This window comes from Pan paniscus, chromosome 1, assembly GCF_029289425.2.
Source record: "Pan paniscus chromosome 1, NHGRI_mPanPan1-v2.0_pri, whole genome shotgun sequence".
In the NCBI taxonomy this organism is placed as follows: Eukaryota; Metazoa; Chordata; class Mammalia; order Primates; family Hominidae; genus Pan; species Pan paniscus.
Window position 1 is genome coordinate 41,857,697 of NC_073249.2, and position 17,146 is coordinate 41,874,842.

Below are 17,146 nucleotides of genomic sequence, written 5' to 3' on the forward strand. Positions count from 1 at the left end.
ATAATCCAGATGTGTAGGTGTGGTGGTGCACACCTGCATTCCTAGCTACTCAGGTGGCTGAGGTGGGAGAATTGCTTGAGCCTGTGAAGGTTGAGGCTGCAGTGAGCTATGATTATGCTACTGTGCTCCAACCTGGGCAACAAAGTGAGACCCTGTCTCAAAAAAAAAAAAAAAAGGAAGAGGGCAGATTTGGAAAATAAAAAGTCTAGAATTGTAAAAGTAAAATATGATTGCTGAAATTAAGAATTTGTGTGAGATTAATAGCAGGTTAGACTCTGAAAGAAAATCAATGAACTGGAAGCTAGGACAGAAGAAAATACTCAAAACCAAGCACCAATATATAAAAAGATTAAAAAATACAGACTAAATACATAGAAGAATAAAGCCTAGCATGTTTAACTGAAGTCCCTCGATGAGAAGAGAGAGAGAACTGAGCATAAACAACATTTGAAGAATTAATAACTGAGAATTTTCCAAGACTGATGCAAGACATCATTAAATCACAGGTTCAAAAGGCTATACAGGCCTGGCACGGTGGCTCATGCCTGTAATCCCAGCAGTTTGGGAGGCCGAGGTGGGCAGATCACCTCTTGTCAGGAGTTTGAGACCAGCCTGGTCAACATGGTGAAAACCCATCTCTACTAAAAGGGTAAAAATTAGCCAGGCATGGAGGCACAGGCCTGTAATTGCAGCTACTTGGAAGGCTGAAGTGGGAGGATAACTTGAACCCCGGAGGCGGAGGTTGCAGTGAGCCGAGATATCGCACCACTGCACTCCAGCCCAGGTGATAAGAGTGAAATTCTGTCAAAAAAAACAAAAAACAAAACAAAAAAAACTGTGGAAACCCAAGCAATACAAAGAAATTCTTACCTAGACACAACACAATAATATTGTAAAAAATCTGTTTTAAAGTGTAATCCATTTTAAAAGCAGCCAGGAAACATGGACAATAACCTTCAGAGGAACCACAATTAGAAAAATGTTTAAAGAATTTGTTGTCAGAAGCTCTACAATACAAAAATGCCAAAGAGACTTTTTCAGGCTGAAGGAAAATAGTTTCATATAGAATTGACAGAATTGCAATAAGAAGGAAACACACCAGAAAGAGCTCATATGCGGGTATGTTTTCATTTAGGATCTTTATGATAGAGAAAACCTCTTCAGTCATTACAAGAAACACAAGATGGAAGTAAAGATTTTATTACGGACTGGGGGTATGGCACGCCTGAAGATCACACAGAGGTTGGTCAGTGCGAGGAGACAGAGAGAGAGAAAGGGACCCATCAGCCAATGCCTTTATTGGGGACCAGAGTATGACCCAGCATCTTGCATCTACAAGCCAAGGTATCTCCCATGGGGAGTTCTAATTGGTGAGTTTAAAGAAAGCAGGCACATGTTCCAGGCAGTCATGCTGCGACTGAGAGGTGGTCACGGCAGCATATCTGCGAAGTCCATGCAGGGCACAGAGGGCAGGGACGCTAGTCAAGTAGGTTTTATCTAGCTGTCCCATAGAGAGGTGGTCACCAGGAGGCAGTTGTATAAGGCAGATATCTGGCTCGACCACGTTGAAAAATTGGGAGGAGGTACAGAACTAGAAAGGACATTAAGGGTGACTAAGCCCTGCTTCTGGCATGAGAAAGCTAAACATATTCTAAATGGATGCTGAGGCAACATAAAAATTCTAAGAATTCACTAAGGTGTAAATATAAATAAATACTGTTTTTATAAAGACAACAGTGTCTTTGAAATATAGAATATATGTAAATCGTTAAATCAAGTTTAGCCTAAAGCCTTACGTAGTTTAAGCTCAGCCTAAAGGTTTCTCTGTACACTGCAAACTATAACAAGAGAAGATGTAAACAGACCACAGACTACTCTTACGCCAATCACCGAGTTTTGGCCAATCAAATGTGGCCAACTGTTTGAACTGTCTTCAAATAAGCCAAACGCTGAGCTATAACCAATCGGCTGTTTCTGTACCTCACTTCTGTTTTCTGTACGTCAGTTTCCTTTTTCTGTCCGTAAATCCTCTTCCCCCACGCAGCTGGGCTGGAGTCTCTGCGCTTACTTTGGCTCGGGAGGCTGCCTGATTTGCGAATCGTTCATTGCTCAATTAAACTCTTTTAAATTTAATTCAGCTGAAGCTTTTCTTTTTGCAAAACGTATGGCAACAATACAAAAAGAGGGGGAGGACATAAATGGAATTAACTATTAATAGTTTCGGTACTTGCGTTGTTTGGAGAGTGGTAAAAGTACAATTTTAGCAGACTATAGTAAATCAAGGATGTCTATCTCTAGAGTAGTCATTTAAGAATAAAAAATGGAATATAACTTAAAAGCTACTGGGGAAATAGAATAATAAAAATACTTGATGAATTAAAAAATGTGAGAAATGAGGAATAAAGGAACAAACACATGAAACAAATACCAAGACTTAGACTTTATATCAGTAACTATATTAAATTTATTTATTTTTAATTTGTATTATTAAATTTTAATGTTCCAAACACACCAATGAACAACTAAGACTGAATAAAACAACAAAACCTTACTATATGATGTTTATAAGAGACAAGCTTTAAATATAAGACAAAGAAGGGCTGAAAGTAAAAGATTTAAAACACATATAATATAAAAACAATAAAGAAAGCTTATATAGCTGTATTAATATGCAAAGTAGATTTTAAGGTAAGAAGTATTATGAGAGGTAAAGAGAGACATTTCATTATGATAAAATAGTCAATTCAGCAGAAAGAATAAACCAAAAATTTCATGCATTTAATAACATGTTTAAAATACATAAAGTAAAAATTGCTAGAACAAAGAGGAAAGACAGACAAATTCATAGTCATAGTTGGGGATTGTAATGGGTTGAATAACCACTGTCCTCCTTAAAAAATATCTGTGTCCTGATCTCTGAAACCTGTGAATATGACCCAGTTTGGAGAGTCTTTGTAGATACAATCAAGTTAATGATCTCGAGCTGTGACCATTCTGGATTGCCAGGGTGGCCTCTAAATCCATGTCCAGTGTCTTTATAGGAGACAGAAGAGCAAAGGACACACACAGAGGAGAAGGCGATGAGAAGATGGAGACAGAGAAGGAAATGATGCATCTACAAGCCAAGGAACATCAACGATTGCCAGCAGCCACTGGAAGGAAGCCTGGAGAGAGGCACAGAACAGCTTGCAGATGGAACCAATCCTATTGACATCTTAACTGGATTTCTGGCCTCCAAACTGTTAAGAGAGTAAATTTCTCTTCTTTGAAGCCACTAAGTTTGTGGTAATTTGTTACAGCAGCCCTGGGAAACTAATACAGATATTTTACACATGCTTCTCCATAACTGAGAGAACAAGTGGAGGGGAAAAAAAAGACTGTTCTAAACCACATTTTCCTAAATGACATTTCTAGAAAATGAAGCAAAATAACTGTACATTCGTTTCAAGTGCATACGTAACATTTTACCAAAATCGTCCATATTCTGGGCAATAAACCATGTCTGAAATGATTAAATTAATGAAAGAATGATAACTAGAAGATCTCTAAATATTTAGAAATTAAGCAATGCCCTTCTAAACAGCCTATGGGTCAGAGGAGATATTAAAAGTGAAATTAGAAAGCTTTTATGTACAATGATAATAAAAATATAAAGATTGTTGGAAATAAATAAAACAGTTTTAGAGAAAAATTGATAGGTTAAATGTACATATTAGAAAAATAAAAGTTGGAAACAAATTAATTAGTATCAAGAATTTAGGACTGGAGGAATACACAAAGCTTAAAGCAGAAATCAATAAAAGAGAAAATAGTCATAAACTAAAGAAAAAACAAGAAAGTTAAAAGTTGTTTTTCTGAAAAGCTTAGTAAAATTGATAAAGCCCCGGTAAAACTAATCAAGGAAAAAGAAGCAAAAGAAATTACCAATATCAGAAATTAATGAGTGTAAGGGTATCACTACAGAACTTACAGGCATCCAAAGGCTAATATGAGACTATAATAAACAGCATTATGCTGATAACCTAGGAAATCTAAATAAAATGAGTAAATTCCTTGAAAAATATAACTTACCCAAACTAATTCAATAAGATATAAAATAATAGTTTTACAGCTATTAAAGAAATTAAATCCTGACAACAACAACAACAAACCCTCAGGTCCAGATTGCTTCACTGCTGAATTCTTCCAAACATATAAGGAAAAATAATGTTACACAAATTGATCCAGACACTAGAAAAAATAAATAATTTTTAACACATTTTATGAGGCCAACATAATCTTGATGCCCAAATCTGATAAGGACATTAAAATAAAAGCAAATTATAACCCAAGATCTCTTGAGAATATAAATGCAAATTTTCTGAACAAAATATTATGAAACTGAATCCAGCAATATTTCCAAAGGATGATACAATGATCAAAGTGAGGTTTACCTTGACTGATTTTAAATATTAAATCAATGTTACAATGTTACAATAAAAATATGAGCAATCCTGCACACACACACACGCATACCCCCCATACATAGGATAATCATCTATAACACATCACAAGCAACATAGGTTTATTCTAGGAATTCAGTGTTTGTCTTTTAAACATCAATCAATGTAATATATTACATTAACAGAGTGAAAAAGAAACATAATCTCAATACATGCAGTGATCAATTAGAAAGAACATTCATAAATCTTTTAGTAATTAGAAAGAAAGGGGAGTTTCCTTAATCTAATAAAGGATATCATGCAAAAATCTACAGCATACATCATGATTTATGATGACTATTAAAAGCCTTGTATCATGTCTTCTATTCAATATTGTACTGGAGGTTCTAGCCAATGCAATAAAGCAAGAGAAATAAACAAAAGACATAAGAAAGGAAAAGATGTAAAAACTTTGTCAGATTCATAGATGACATAATTACACAGCAAATTCAAAAGAATCTACAGGTAAACTATTCAATTTATAAGTAAATTTAACAAATTTGCTGGAGCTGAGATGAAACAGGTGCATATCTAAGAAGTAAATAATTAAAGAATGAAATTTTAAAAATAATATGTAAGAATAAAGATAATGAAATAGGTACATAACTTCTATAATGTACATTAACAAATATTATTAAAAGAAATTAAAGAAGACTTCAAAATGGGAGGATATATCATATTCATAAATTTAAACTTCAAAACTGTAAATTTGTTACTTGTCCACAAATTGATCTACTGAGTCAACAGAAACTTAATACAAATTCAAGTAGGATTCTTTATGTGGAAATTGACAAGCTGATTCTAAATTTTATATGGTAATGCAAAGGGCCACGAATCACCAAGTAAATCTTGAAGATGCACATAGTTAGGAGATATATGCCACCAGATATCAAATCTTAATGTAATGCTATAGTAATTAAAATCTTAATGCAGTGCTTATAGTATGGCAAATAAACCAGTGAAACAGAACCTCTCTGGAATGAGATCCACTCATAAGGTCACCTGACTTATGGTCATGGTGGTGTCGCATTGCACTATGCAAGGAATAGTCTTTTTAATAGATGATATTAGATCTATTGCCCATCCATAAGAAACAGGGCTTTGTCACCTAGGCTGGAGTGCAGTGGCACCATCATAACTCACTGAAGCCTTGAACCTCTGTGCTCAAGGGATCCTCCCACCTCAGCCTCCCAAGTAGCTGGGACTACAGGCATGTGCCACTGAGCCCAGCTAATTTTATATATTTATTTTTTTTGTAGAGACAGGGTCTCACTCTGCTGCCCAGGCTGGTCTTGAACTCCTGGCTTCAAGCAATCCTCCTGCCTTGGCCTTCCAAAATGCTGGGATTATAGACATGAGCCACCTCACTTGGCCCAATTGCTTAAGTAGAATAGAAAAAGCAGTAACTGGAAAAAAGAAGACTCATAAATTGAATATTATTAAAATGTAGAACTTTCATAAACAAAAGACATCATTAAGAAGGAAAAAAGAAAAGCCACAGCCTGAAAGACAATATTTGTGTTACATTTATTAGAAAATGTAGAACTTCTACAAAACAATAGACAAACTAATAAATAATAGGCAAAAGTTTGGAATAGCACTTCACAAACGTGAAAAGGTACTCAAGATCATCAATGAAATACAACATAATAATAAAGAAGACCCAACAATCCTTCCTGCAAAAACAAAAATGACTCTTCCAAATATAACATTGAGATGAAGCTGGACACAAAAGAGTATCTATTTTTTGATTCCTTTAATATAAAATTTAGGAAGCAACAAAACTATTAGTGTTATAAATCAGAATAGTGGTTACTTTGGGAAGATAACTGGGAAAGGGCATCGGGAAGGCTTCTGGGGTGCTGATAATGTTCTATATCTTAATCTGAGTGCCGTTTACATGGATACATTTACTTTGTAAAACTCCATTGAACTGCATGATTAAGATGTGTGCATATATACACACTATATATATAATATATGTGTATACATATATTAAGTGTGTGTATATATGTATACATATACCTATATATGTATACATATACGTATATACCTATATATGTATATATATACACGTATATACGTATATATACACGTATGCATACGTATATATACATATATACATATAAGTATATATGTATGTGTGTGTGTGTGTGTGTGTGTGTGTGTGTGTATATATATATATGTTATACTTCAGCCAAAAGTCTACATGGTACAGGAAAATGGTTGGAAAAAAAAAACCTCCCAAGAACATAAACTCCAGGCCACATGCCTTTTCTGGTGAATTATTTTTAAAGAAGAAATAATGCCAATCTTATATAAACCCTTACAAGGAAACAAATATATGAAACACTACCAGCTGGCTTTATAAGACTGTCATAGCTTTGATATCAAAATCTTATTAAGGACATTACAAGAAAGAAAATTATAGTCTTATCTCTAAAATATGTTAGGAATGGGATGATGAAAGTGTTCTAGAATTAATTGGCGGTGCTGGTTGCCCAATGTCTTAGTCTATTTGGGCTGCTATAACAAAATACTATAAACTGGTTAGCTTGTATACAACAGAAATTTATTTCTTGTAGTTTTGGAGGCTGGGGAGTTCAAGACCAACACTGGCAGATTCAGCATCTCCTCCCATGGTGGGAGGGCCAAAGGAGCTCTTCCGGGCCTCTTTTATTAGGACGCTAATCCCATTCGTGATGGCTCTGCTCTCATGCCCTAATCATCTTTCAAAGGCCTCACTTCCTAATGTCATCACTTTAGGGGTAAGGATTTCAACATTTGGATTTGGGGTGGACTCAAACGTTCAGATCATAACACACAACTTTGTGAATATACTAAACACCACTAAATTGTATAATTTAAAAAGGTAACTTTTATGATACATGAATTATATTTTAATAGAAACATCTAAAATATATCATAAAAGCATATTTGCCATATATAAAAATGATTAAATATTATGACTGAGTTGATTTATTTTAAGAATGTAAAATTGAAATTTAAAATCATTTGCCTTTCAAAAATGTACTCAAAACAATTTGTTGCATTAACAGAAAAAGAGAAACAGATATGATTACATCAATATATGTAACTAAAGTGTTTGATAAACTTCAACATGATTCAAAGACAAAAATTTTTTAGCAATGAAGAATATAAGATAATTTCCTTATTTCAAAAATGGTTGTCTACAAAAAGCCTACAGTAAACACCAGCTTAATGGTGAAATGTTTTAAACTTTAACTTTGAGATGTGGAACAAGACAAGGATGACATCTATTGCTACCAATGTTCAATGTTATACTGGTGGTCCTAGCCAGCGTGGTAAAGAAGAAAGAAAATAAGGAAAGAGGGAAGGAAGGAAGGAAGGAAGGGAGGGAGGGAGGGAGGGAGGGAGGGAGGAAAGGAGGGAGGGAGGGAAGGAAAGAAAGAAAAGAAGACAAAGAGTTAAATAAAATTATAATTATTTGGTGGTTTGGCACCATGTCAACCAGGCCAATTTGGAATTAAGTTTTCCAGACTTACTTTCTCTGTACGGTTCTGGACTAGGGTTATATAGCATGAGAAATTAGCCTGATATTTGAGAGGCGGAAGTTAAGCAACAGCCATTCCACTCTGAAAGTTGTATCCTTGGATAGAGCTGGTGAGGCACAGTGCAGGAGTAGAGGGTTCAGAAGACAGACCTTTTACCAGAGGCTTGAGAAATACATTCACATGGGGAGTTTCAGCATCCTCTGCAACGGTTCATTCTCTGTAGGCCAGGAATGACAATGGGAACTGTTGCCATTGAACTGGATTCTCTGAATTCACTTGGGGACCAAAGGACCTCAGGGTGACAGAGTCCAAGTGGCAGCACTTAATTGCCAGAGGCAATGGGGGTTCTTGTAATGCATAATTGAGCTGAAACAGCAATCAGAATGATTTTATTGAAGAGGACATTTTTATTGGGCTAACTGATCATGGAGTCTCTAAAACCAAAGTAGACGGGTAGCCGACTAAAGTGTTACTTGATTTGTATAAGTGTAAGAGATTTAGGTCAAGTGAATAGAAGTCTGACTTGAATTATTGCAAAAGAAGTTCATTGTTCATCAACAATTCCTAGACTTGAATAGTTTATAGACCCAGAGCAGCACCAACGGATGGGAGACTGGATTCTCTTGAGGAAGCACCATGCTACGCAGTCAAAAGCATGTATTGTAAATCTTCCCCTAGCCTTCTCCAAGAAGACTTGAAGCCATTTACCAGGATTTGGATACAGAGAGGTTACAGAACTAGAAACAGAGATAAAAAATAAATACAGGTATAAGTGTATTATTATATTTTTTGTCTTCTCTATTTTACTAATCTTTTTCATATTTCCAGGAAAATTCCTATTCCAATTCCATGTTTATTACAGATTTCAAATAAGATGGAAGGTTTCCAAATTTGTTTTACAAAATAGCAAAACTGTTTCTTAAAGTGGATAAACAGCAATAAATGTGTGACCAATGTCATTTGTAAACTTAGATTCTGAAGCTCGTAAACTTTCTAGTAAAAGTAACATTTTTAAATACCAAGAAGAAAAGTAAAGGAGTCCAGTTATCCAAAGAGAAGAGTAAGACAAAGATGTTATACACTGTATTTCTCTCAGCCTCAGCCTGGCCCTCACTACATAGGTGTATTATTTTTTAATAAAGTGAGATCTTGCCATATATGCCGTTCATCTGATTCTTTTTCCACATAAAACACATCTCTTTCTAGTCATTAAGTGCTTCTTTATGCTGTCATTTTTTATGGCTGAATACCATGCCAGTGTATGGATATACTTATTTTCATTCTGCATAGCTATTTTATGTTTCTTAGGGAATTCTTTATAATGGTCATTTGAACACATCTTTTTCCTACTAGTAGATTATTTCCAAACCATAGTTTAAAATATTTAGGTTACTCTAACATTTTAACTAATATAAATAATGCTGCAATGAAAAGTTTATACCAAACTACTTTAAAAAGTGTGTGATTATTTCCTAAGTATAAATTTTAAGAAGTAGGTTAAAATATATGTTCACTTCTGAGGTTTATAGTGCATGGGGCCTTTCAAGAGGATGTGCTGATCTCGTGGTACATGAGAGTCCAGGTTCTTCCACAGCTTCGCTAACCTTGAAGAGTATCAATTTTAAAAATCTTTACTGATTTGCCAAGCAAGATGATTATTATACTGGAGGTGGTAGAACCAACATAATTTCAAGTTTATTGAAGTAAAATCAAGTTTGAAGGCTTTTATGTATTTAAACTTCTGGAATTAGAAAAGACACATCCCAGGATAAGGAAGAACTTAAAGAAAGAGTTGCCAGGAACCCCATAGGAATATTCGAGAACATTACCGCAGTCTTCAGCCGTGTGAAGGACAGATTGCACAGAAGGAATTCAGTTAAGATTTTTATTATTCCAGAGAAAAATTAGAATGTGTCGGTAAAAGAAATAGGAAGGGATATTTCAACTCACTGTCACAAATAGGTGTTTCATTATCCCAAATGACAGTATCACCTGAGATGATGCATGTGGCAGACGAGGAACCAATGAGTCGGTATCTAGAGGCAAAAAATAAGGAATGTTACATTCTAAAGACACAGGTCAACTACCCAATTAAATTACTACTTCCAGAGATTACACTCTTATAGGATTCAGAGGGACATTTTACACTCATCAAAGGACTATCTATCACTTTCCCAAGTTTCACATTCTTCTTGGGACTTTTTGACTTTCTTTTTCATACCTTCTCAATTGGATGAGCTTTCTCTTCTTTATTACCTTATGACACTTTTTTATGCAAATCTAAGATGAATTGTAGTTTTTCCTATAAATTTCATTTTTTAAAAGATAGCACAAAGTTCTTGAGTGCAGGGAAGCTGTCATATATATACATGTATATGTGTGTATACAGTCCTGTTGTATGTATTTCTTTGCCTTAAAAGTATGGATGCATGGATGGGCTTTTATCAATAAGATTCATTAAAGAAGGCCAAAGTAGGCCCTTCACAGTGGCTCACCCCTGTAATTCCAGCACTTTGGGGGGCTGAGGCAAGAGGATTGCTTGAGCTCAGGAGTTCGAGACCAGCCTGGGCAATATAGTGAGACGCTGTCTGTACAAAAAATTTATAAAAAAGCCAGGCGTGGTGGCACATTCCTGTAGTCCTAGCTACTCAGGAGGCTGAGGCATGAAGATCGCTTGAGTCAGGGAGGTTGAGGCTGCAGTGAGTGCTGATCATGCCACTGCACTCCAGCCTGGGCAACAAAGCAAGACCTTGTATCAAAAAAAAAAAAGTAAAAAGGAAAGAAAGAAAGCAAAGAAGGAAAGAAGGAAAGGAAGGAAGGGAGGGAGGGAGGAAGGAAGGAAGGAAGGAAGGAAGGAAGGAAGGAAGGAAGGAAGGAAGGAAGGAAGGGGATTCATAACTAGAACGAAAGGAAATCCAGGCTGATCGAAAAGAATTGAACACTCATTTTATACTTAAAATATTAAAGTCAGCAATTCTCAATTAGTATGTCTCAAACTGTTCACAGTGTGCCATAAATTTGGAATAATTTATGACATTTATTTTACTTCACGTTAGACTCTCTGTTGTGATAGATGGTTGGGTGAAACTAGTCATAGTGAGGGTAGGGTCAAACTTGATAGTACTATACATGAAGGAATGAAGCAATGTCAAATAACAGTCATGGTTATTGGTATAGCTGAGAACTTTGCTTTATGAGTATGTAAGAAAACCTGGCAACATAAAGCTTTATTCAAACAACAAAACAGTGACAAATGGAGATCAAATAAATAGTGAGACAACAGTGGGTGCTTTTGAAGATACTTGATGCACTATTACATTATACTAGTGATTATGATGTAATTATTAATGACTTCAATATCATTTGGGATTTTTGTTGTTGTTGCTGTTGTTGTTGTTCTTTTTTTTTGAGACAGATTTTCACTCTTGTCGCCAAGGCTGGAGTGCAATGGTGCGATCTTGGCTCACTGCAACCTCCACCTCCCGGATTCAAGAGATTCTCCTGCCTCAGCCTCCTTAGCTGCTGGGACTACAGGTGCCTGCCACCACACTCGGCTGATTTTTGCATTTTTAGTAGAAACAGGCTTCACCACATTGACCAGGCTGTTCTTGAATTCCTGACTTCAGGTAATCCACCCACCTCAGCCTCCCAAAGTGCTGGGATTACAGCCAGCACACACGGCCTTATTTTGTTTTTTAATGCCTTCTAGTATACCACCAAAAATGAAATCATTTTCTATTGCACTGCCAACAGACATAAACACAAGTATGAAGTATGTGAACAAATGAAGTGAAGAAGAGCTGCAATCCTATATGTGCACCTCACCCTGCCTGTTTGTCTTAGGAACAAGGGATCCTGGAGGCTCCTCTGGCTTTTGACCCCACTGAGGTTATTTCTCAAAGTGTTCTTTTTGATTTTCTAATCATGGGGGTTGGGATAGGAATGGTGAAGCAAGTTCAAACTTAAGTTGGCATTTTTTTTCCTCCATACTATTGTTCAGTGTTATAATACTGAACATTTTAAATATGAGTCAAAAGATAACTTTATGTTCACTGATCAAGGGGAACAGATAGAAGAATATTTTAATTTATTAAACTTGTTTCACAAAGTAGATTAAGCAATTGAACAAATAGTGGTTTGAACACTTCTCATTCAGAATGTTTGTGAGGAAGTAAGGCAGAGAGACAAAATCCATGCTACTTATTGTAAGGGGAGCCAGGGAGTCTCATATCCATTTGAACAGATTGAAGCCTTTACATCCTACCCTACCTTTTTGGATCTCCTGGGGAAGAGAGAGTTGTGGATTCACAAAGTTAAGCCATGGTTCAGGAAAAGCCATGATCATTTCGTTTCCAGAAACCACATACAGGATGTGGGTGAACAGGTCTAGACTTTTAGGAGTCTCCTCCCCAGGGCCCCGAAGAGGGACAGTGAAGCCTGGGATATTAGTCCCATTTCCATTTTCCTTCTTAATCTATGTGCCTTGAACCAGGTGGATAGGTTAGGAAAAAATGAGAATAAAAAACAAATCCTGTGAATTATTTAGGTTAGCACATTTTCAACCTTAAATAATGAGATTCAGAAAATATATTTAAGGATAGAGTTTATTTGAGCACAAAGGTTAAGGGTAGCCAACTGGAAGACACCAACTCCAAATGAATGGGGTCAGCACTCCAAAGTGGAGGACATAAGGTATCACTTACATAGGCAGAGACAGAGAAATTTTAGCAGGATTATATTTTCCATATGGGACCATGCATAGTTACAGCATTTGATTGGTTACAGATTGCTACATTCCAAGGAAGATTACTTTATTGCTCCCTGAAAAGGGGTAGTGATCTGAGGGGAAGCCGATCCCCTTGGAAATTTAGTAGGAACTTTAAAAAAAAAAAAAAACTTTTTACTCTGAGATAATCAGATTCACATGCAGGGAATAGTACAGAGAGATCCCAGGTACTATTTACTCAATTTTCCCCTAATAATAACATTTTGGAAAACAATAGTGCAACATCAACATTAAGATATTGATACAGTTATAATCCACAAATTTTGTTCAAATTTCCTGTTTTACCTGCACTTATTTGTGTGTGTGTCTGTTTATGCACATATGCCCATGTATTTATGTCTATGCAGTTTTAAAAAATAGACTTTGTGTTTTAGCACAGTTTTTGGTTCACAGAAATAATGTACAGAAGATACAGAGATTTCCTATGTACTCCCTGCCCCTATACATGGATAGCCTCCCCTATTATAAACATCTTTCACCAGGGTGGTACGTTTTTCGCAATTGAGGAACCTACACTGACACATCATGGCCACCCCAAGTCCATAGTTTATGTTAGGGTCCACTCTTGGTATTGTACACTATATGACTTCGGATAAATTTATTATGACATGTACCTACTGTTATGGCATCATACAGAGTAGTTTCACTACCCTCAAAACCCTCTGTGCTCTTCCGATTCATCCCCTTCTTCCCTAACCCCTGACAACCACGGATATTTTCACTGTCTCCATAGTTTTGCCTTTTCCAGAATGGCATATAGTTGGAATCATATGTTATGTAGCCTTTTCAGATTGGCTTCTTTCACTTAGTGATGGTGAAAAAAGGTTCACTATTTAAGGTTCCTCTACGTCTCTTCACGGCTTGATAGCTCATTTCTTTTTGGTATTGAATAATATTCTATTGTATGGATGTACCACAGTTTATCCATTCCCTTGCTAAAGGACATCTTGATTGCTTCCAAGTTTTGGCAATTATGAATAAAGCTGTTATAAACATCTGTGTGCAGATTTCTTTTTTTTTTTTGGTGTGAACATGAGTTTTCAATTCCTTTGGATAAATGCCAAGAAGGATAACTGCTGGATAACATGGTAAGAGTATGTTTAGTTTTATAAAAAACTGCCAAATTATCTTTCCAAGTCATGGTACCATTTTGCATTCCTACCAGCAATGAATGAGAATTGTGTCTCCCTTACCCCGAAATATATTGATGTCTTAATCCCCAGTGCTTATTAATGTGATCTTATTTGGAAATATGGTCTTTGGAGAGGCAATCCAGTTAAGATGAGGTCGTTAGTGTGGGCGCTAATCCATTATGATTGGTGTCCTTATTAAAAGAGAGCACTTTCGACACAGCCATACACAGACAGGAGAACAGCATGTGAGGACACAGACCCAGAGGGAAGACGGCCTTGTGAGGACAGAGACAGAAACAGGAGTTCTGCTGCCACACGCCAAGGAAGGCCTGGGGCTCCAGAAGCTGGAAGAAGCAAAGAAGGATCCATCCTTACAGGTTTTAGAGGGGAGCATGGCTCTGCCAACACCTTGATTTTGCACTTTCAGCCTCCGGAACAGAATTTTAAAAACTTCATTTGTGTTAAGCCACCCGTTTTGGAGTACTTTGTTACAGCAGCCCTAGCAAACTACTTGTGCTATGACCATTAAGATTTCTCTCACACAGTTACTCAATGGCCTTCCCTTTCTTCCAGCAATGTCCCCTCTGCGTTAAGGCTGTTTGTGTGCTTTGACTATACTCTTCCCCCATTTTCTTCCTTCCCACCCAATGAATGCCACACTTTTCATATATGCTCTGCCTTGGTTTCCAGCAAGGATACAGATGATTTTCCCCCGATCTTGTCATACCTTTGCTCATTTCAGTCAGGAGCTAAACATCTGTGTTGCAGCCGTTAAAGAGCAGATGGTAATAGTTTAGTTGTCCTTTCTGAGATGTGACTAGAAGGTAGTGTGGATGTGTTAGAACTCTTGAACCAAGAGATGTTGGTTCAAGAGATGCCAACTCACCCTTTAGTACAAGAATATTTAATTTGGGATCCGAATTGGATGTCTTTGATCACATGCACCATGCCATTCACAGGATCTGGAGGATTACGACATGATTTACCTACAGGAAAGAAACAGAATTTTGGAGCCAAGTAGAGTGAACTAAAAACTTTTTTTAGTACATAAGGTCTCAACCTGCCTGTAGCTTACTGAGGAACACACGCAGTTCTGATGGTTCCACAGATTTTGCTACCTTGAGGAAACTCACCAGACTGCCTCAGGATCAGCTCCCTTTCAAAAAAAACTTTCCTTTCAGATGGGTTTCATCCCCATATTATGCCTCCCAGAAAAATGTAAACTTTGTTATTATCTGTAATTCAATTCAACTGGTATAATCCAAAGATCTCAAAGCCCAAGATTGTCACATCTTTTAGTTATTTAATCCACTTCTCTTTCTTGTCCCAAGTCATTCATTACTTAATTTTAGTCATGAAAATGGGAGACCCCCAGTGAATGGGGATTTTCCCTCAATCATGTCCTGCAATGACTGTTTCTCATGAAATAAACTTGTAATGAAGGCGCCAGGAACTCAAAGCAGTAACAAGGTATGATCTACAAGAATAATTCTCATATGTATTGCACCTTGGCAAACTAATTGTCATATGCAACTCAGTTACAAAATTTGAACAAATTGAATCAGATCTTACAGATGTTTGACTAACAGGGGGGTTCCCACTCCAGAGTTACTTACGTCTGCACCTGTCCTTAGCACCAGTCCAGACTGAGTTTTTTAGGCAGATGATAGAAAACGGTCTTCCATAATAACCAGGGCGGCATTCATAGTTCAGATATGTCCCAATGGGAAACTCAGACTCATCAGTTAGGTTGGTAGGCCTGGCAAATGGAAGCCATTCTGGGGCATTGCATTGACCTGGAGATCAAGACCACAGCAGCATCAAAGTTAATGGAGAAATTACCATACTTTTTTTTTCTTTTTTGAGACGGAGACTGGCTCCATCACCCAGGCTGGAGTGCAGTGGCGCTATCTTGGCTCACTGCAACCTCTGCCTCTTGGGTTCAAGCAATTGTCCCTACCTCAGCTTCCTGAGTAGCTGGGATTACAGGTGCCCACCACCACACCTGGCTAATTTTCGTATTTTTAGTAGAGACGGGGTTTTACCATGTTGGCCAGGCTGGTCTCGACTCCTGACCTCAGGTCATCTACCCACTTTGGCCTCCCAAAGTGTTGGGATTACAGGAGTGAGCCACCATGACCCTGTTGAAATTCCCATTCTACCTTCTCTTTCTCTCCAATATACTTCATAGATGTGATCAAAAAAGAAAAAGAACACTTCAATAATAGCCAAGGGGTGCAGGAGTGGTGGCTCATGCCTGTAATTTCAGCACTTTCAGAGGCCAAGGTGGGTGGATCACTTGAGGTCAGGAGTTTGAGACCAGGCTGGCCAACATGGTGAAACACTGCCTCTCCCAAAATACAAAAAGTTAGCAGAGCATGATTGCACTTGCCTGTACAAATGCCTGTGCACAGCTACTTGGGAGGCTGAGGCAGGAGAATTGCTTGAGCCCAGGAGGCAGATGTTGCAGTGAGCCAAGACTGTGCCACTGCACTCCAGCCTGGGTGACAGAGCAAGATTCCATCTTAATAACAATAATAATAGCAAGGGACTTATTCCTTTACAACAGTAGTCCCTTTTTAGCACCTGGGACTGGTTTTGTGGAAGACAATTTTTCCGTGAATGGAGGGTGCAGGGGAATGGTTTTGAGATGGAACTGTTCCACTCAGATCATCAGTCATTAGATTCTCATAGGGAGCATGCAACCTAGATCCCTCATATGCACAGTTCACAATAGGGTTTCTGCTCCTATGAGAATCTAATGCTGCCACTGATCTGACAGGAGGTGGAGCTCAGGCAGTAATGCTTGGCTGCTCACCTCCTACTGTTCTGCCCATTTCCTAACAGGCCACTGGACAGTATCAGTCTATGGCCCAGGGGTTGAGGACCCCTGCTTTAAAATATGCCTCAGAAATGGGCTCCTTTTTAAAAAATCAGCATCCATCCATTCAAAAAGTCTCTGCCAGTTTGAAGGCAACTAAGCTATTTATATCATCTTTCACTAAAGGATAAGGTGCATTTCACAGCTTCAAAATTTAGTTAATCAGTAAGTGCCTGTGCTGTGGCTTCCTCTCTCCCATCATCATGTATAATTCTTTCTTGTAACAAGATCAGTCAGTGAATCCAATCTGTTAATATTTATTCAAATCTTCTAGATACTTTACTGATTTTGGGGGGAGTACTTGTCTTACTAGATACTAAATGAGTTGT

The 17,146-nt window shown here is 37.3% G+C and overlaps 1 protein-coding gene across 1 annotated transcript in view; it reads right to left on the reverse strand.

Moving 5' to 3' along the window:
- Positions 1-17,146, reverse strand: part of CR1 (complement C3b/C4b receptor 1 (Knops blood group)) — a 129,374-nt gene that overhangs the window by 101,833 nt on the left and 10,395 nt on the right. The window contains exons 2-4 of the mRNA XM_034945705.3: positions 15,553-15,732; positions 14,823-14,922; positions 9,968-10,053 (exon numbers count right to left, since the gene is read on the reverse strand). Coding sequence (XP_034801596.3) covers positions 9,968-10,053; positions 14,823-14,922; positions 15,553-15,732 — 366 coding nt within the window. The remainder of the gene's footprint in view (positions 1-9,967; positions 10,054-14,822; positions 14,923-15,552; positions 15,733-17,146) is intronic.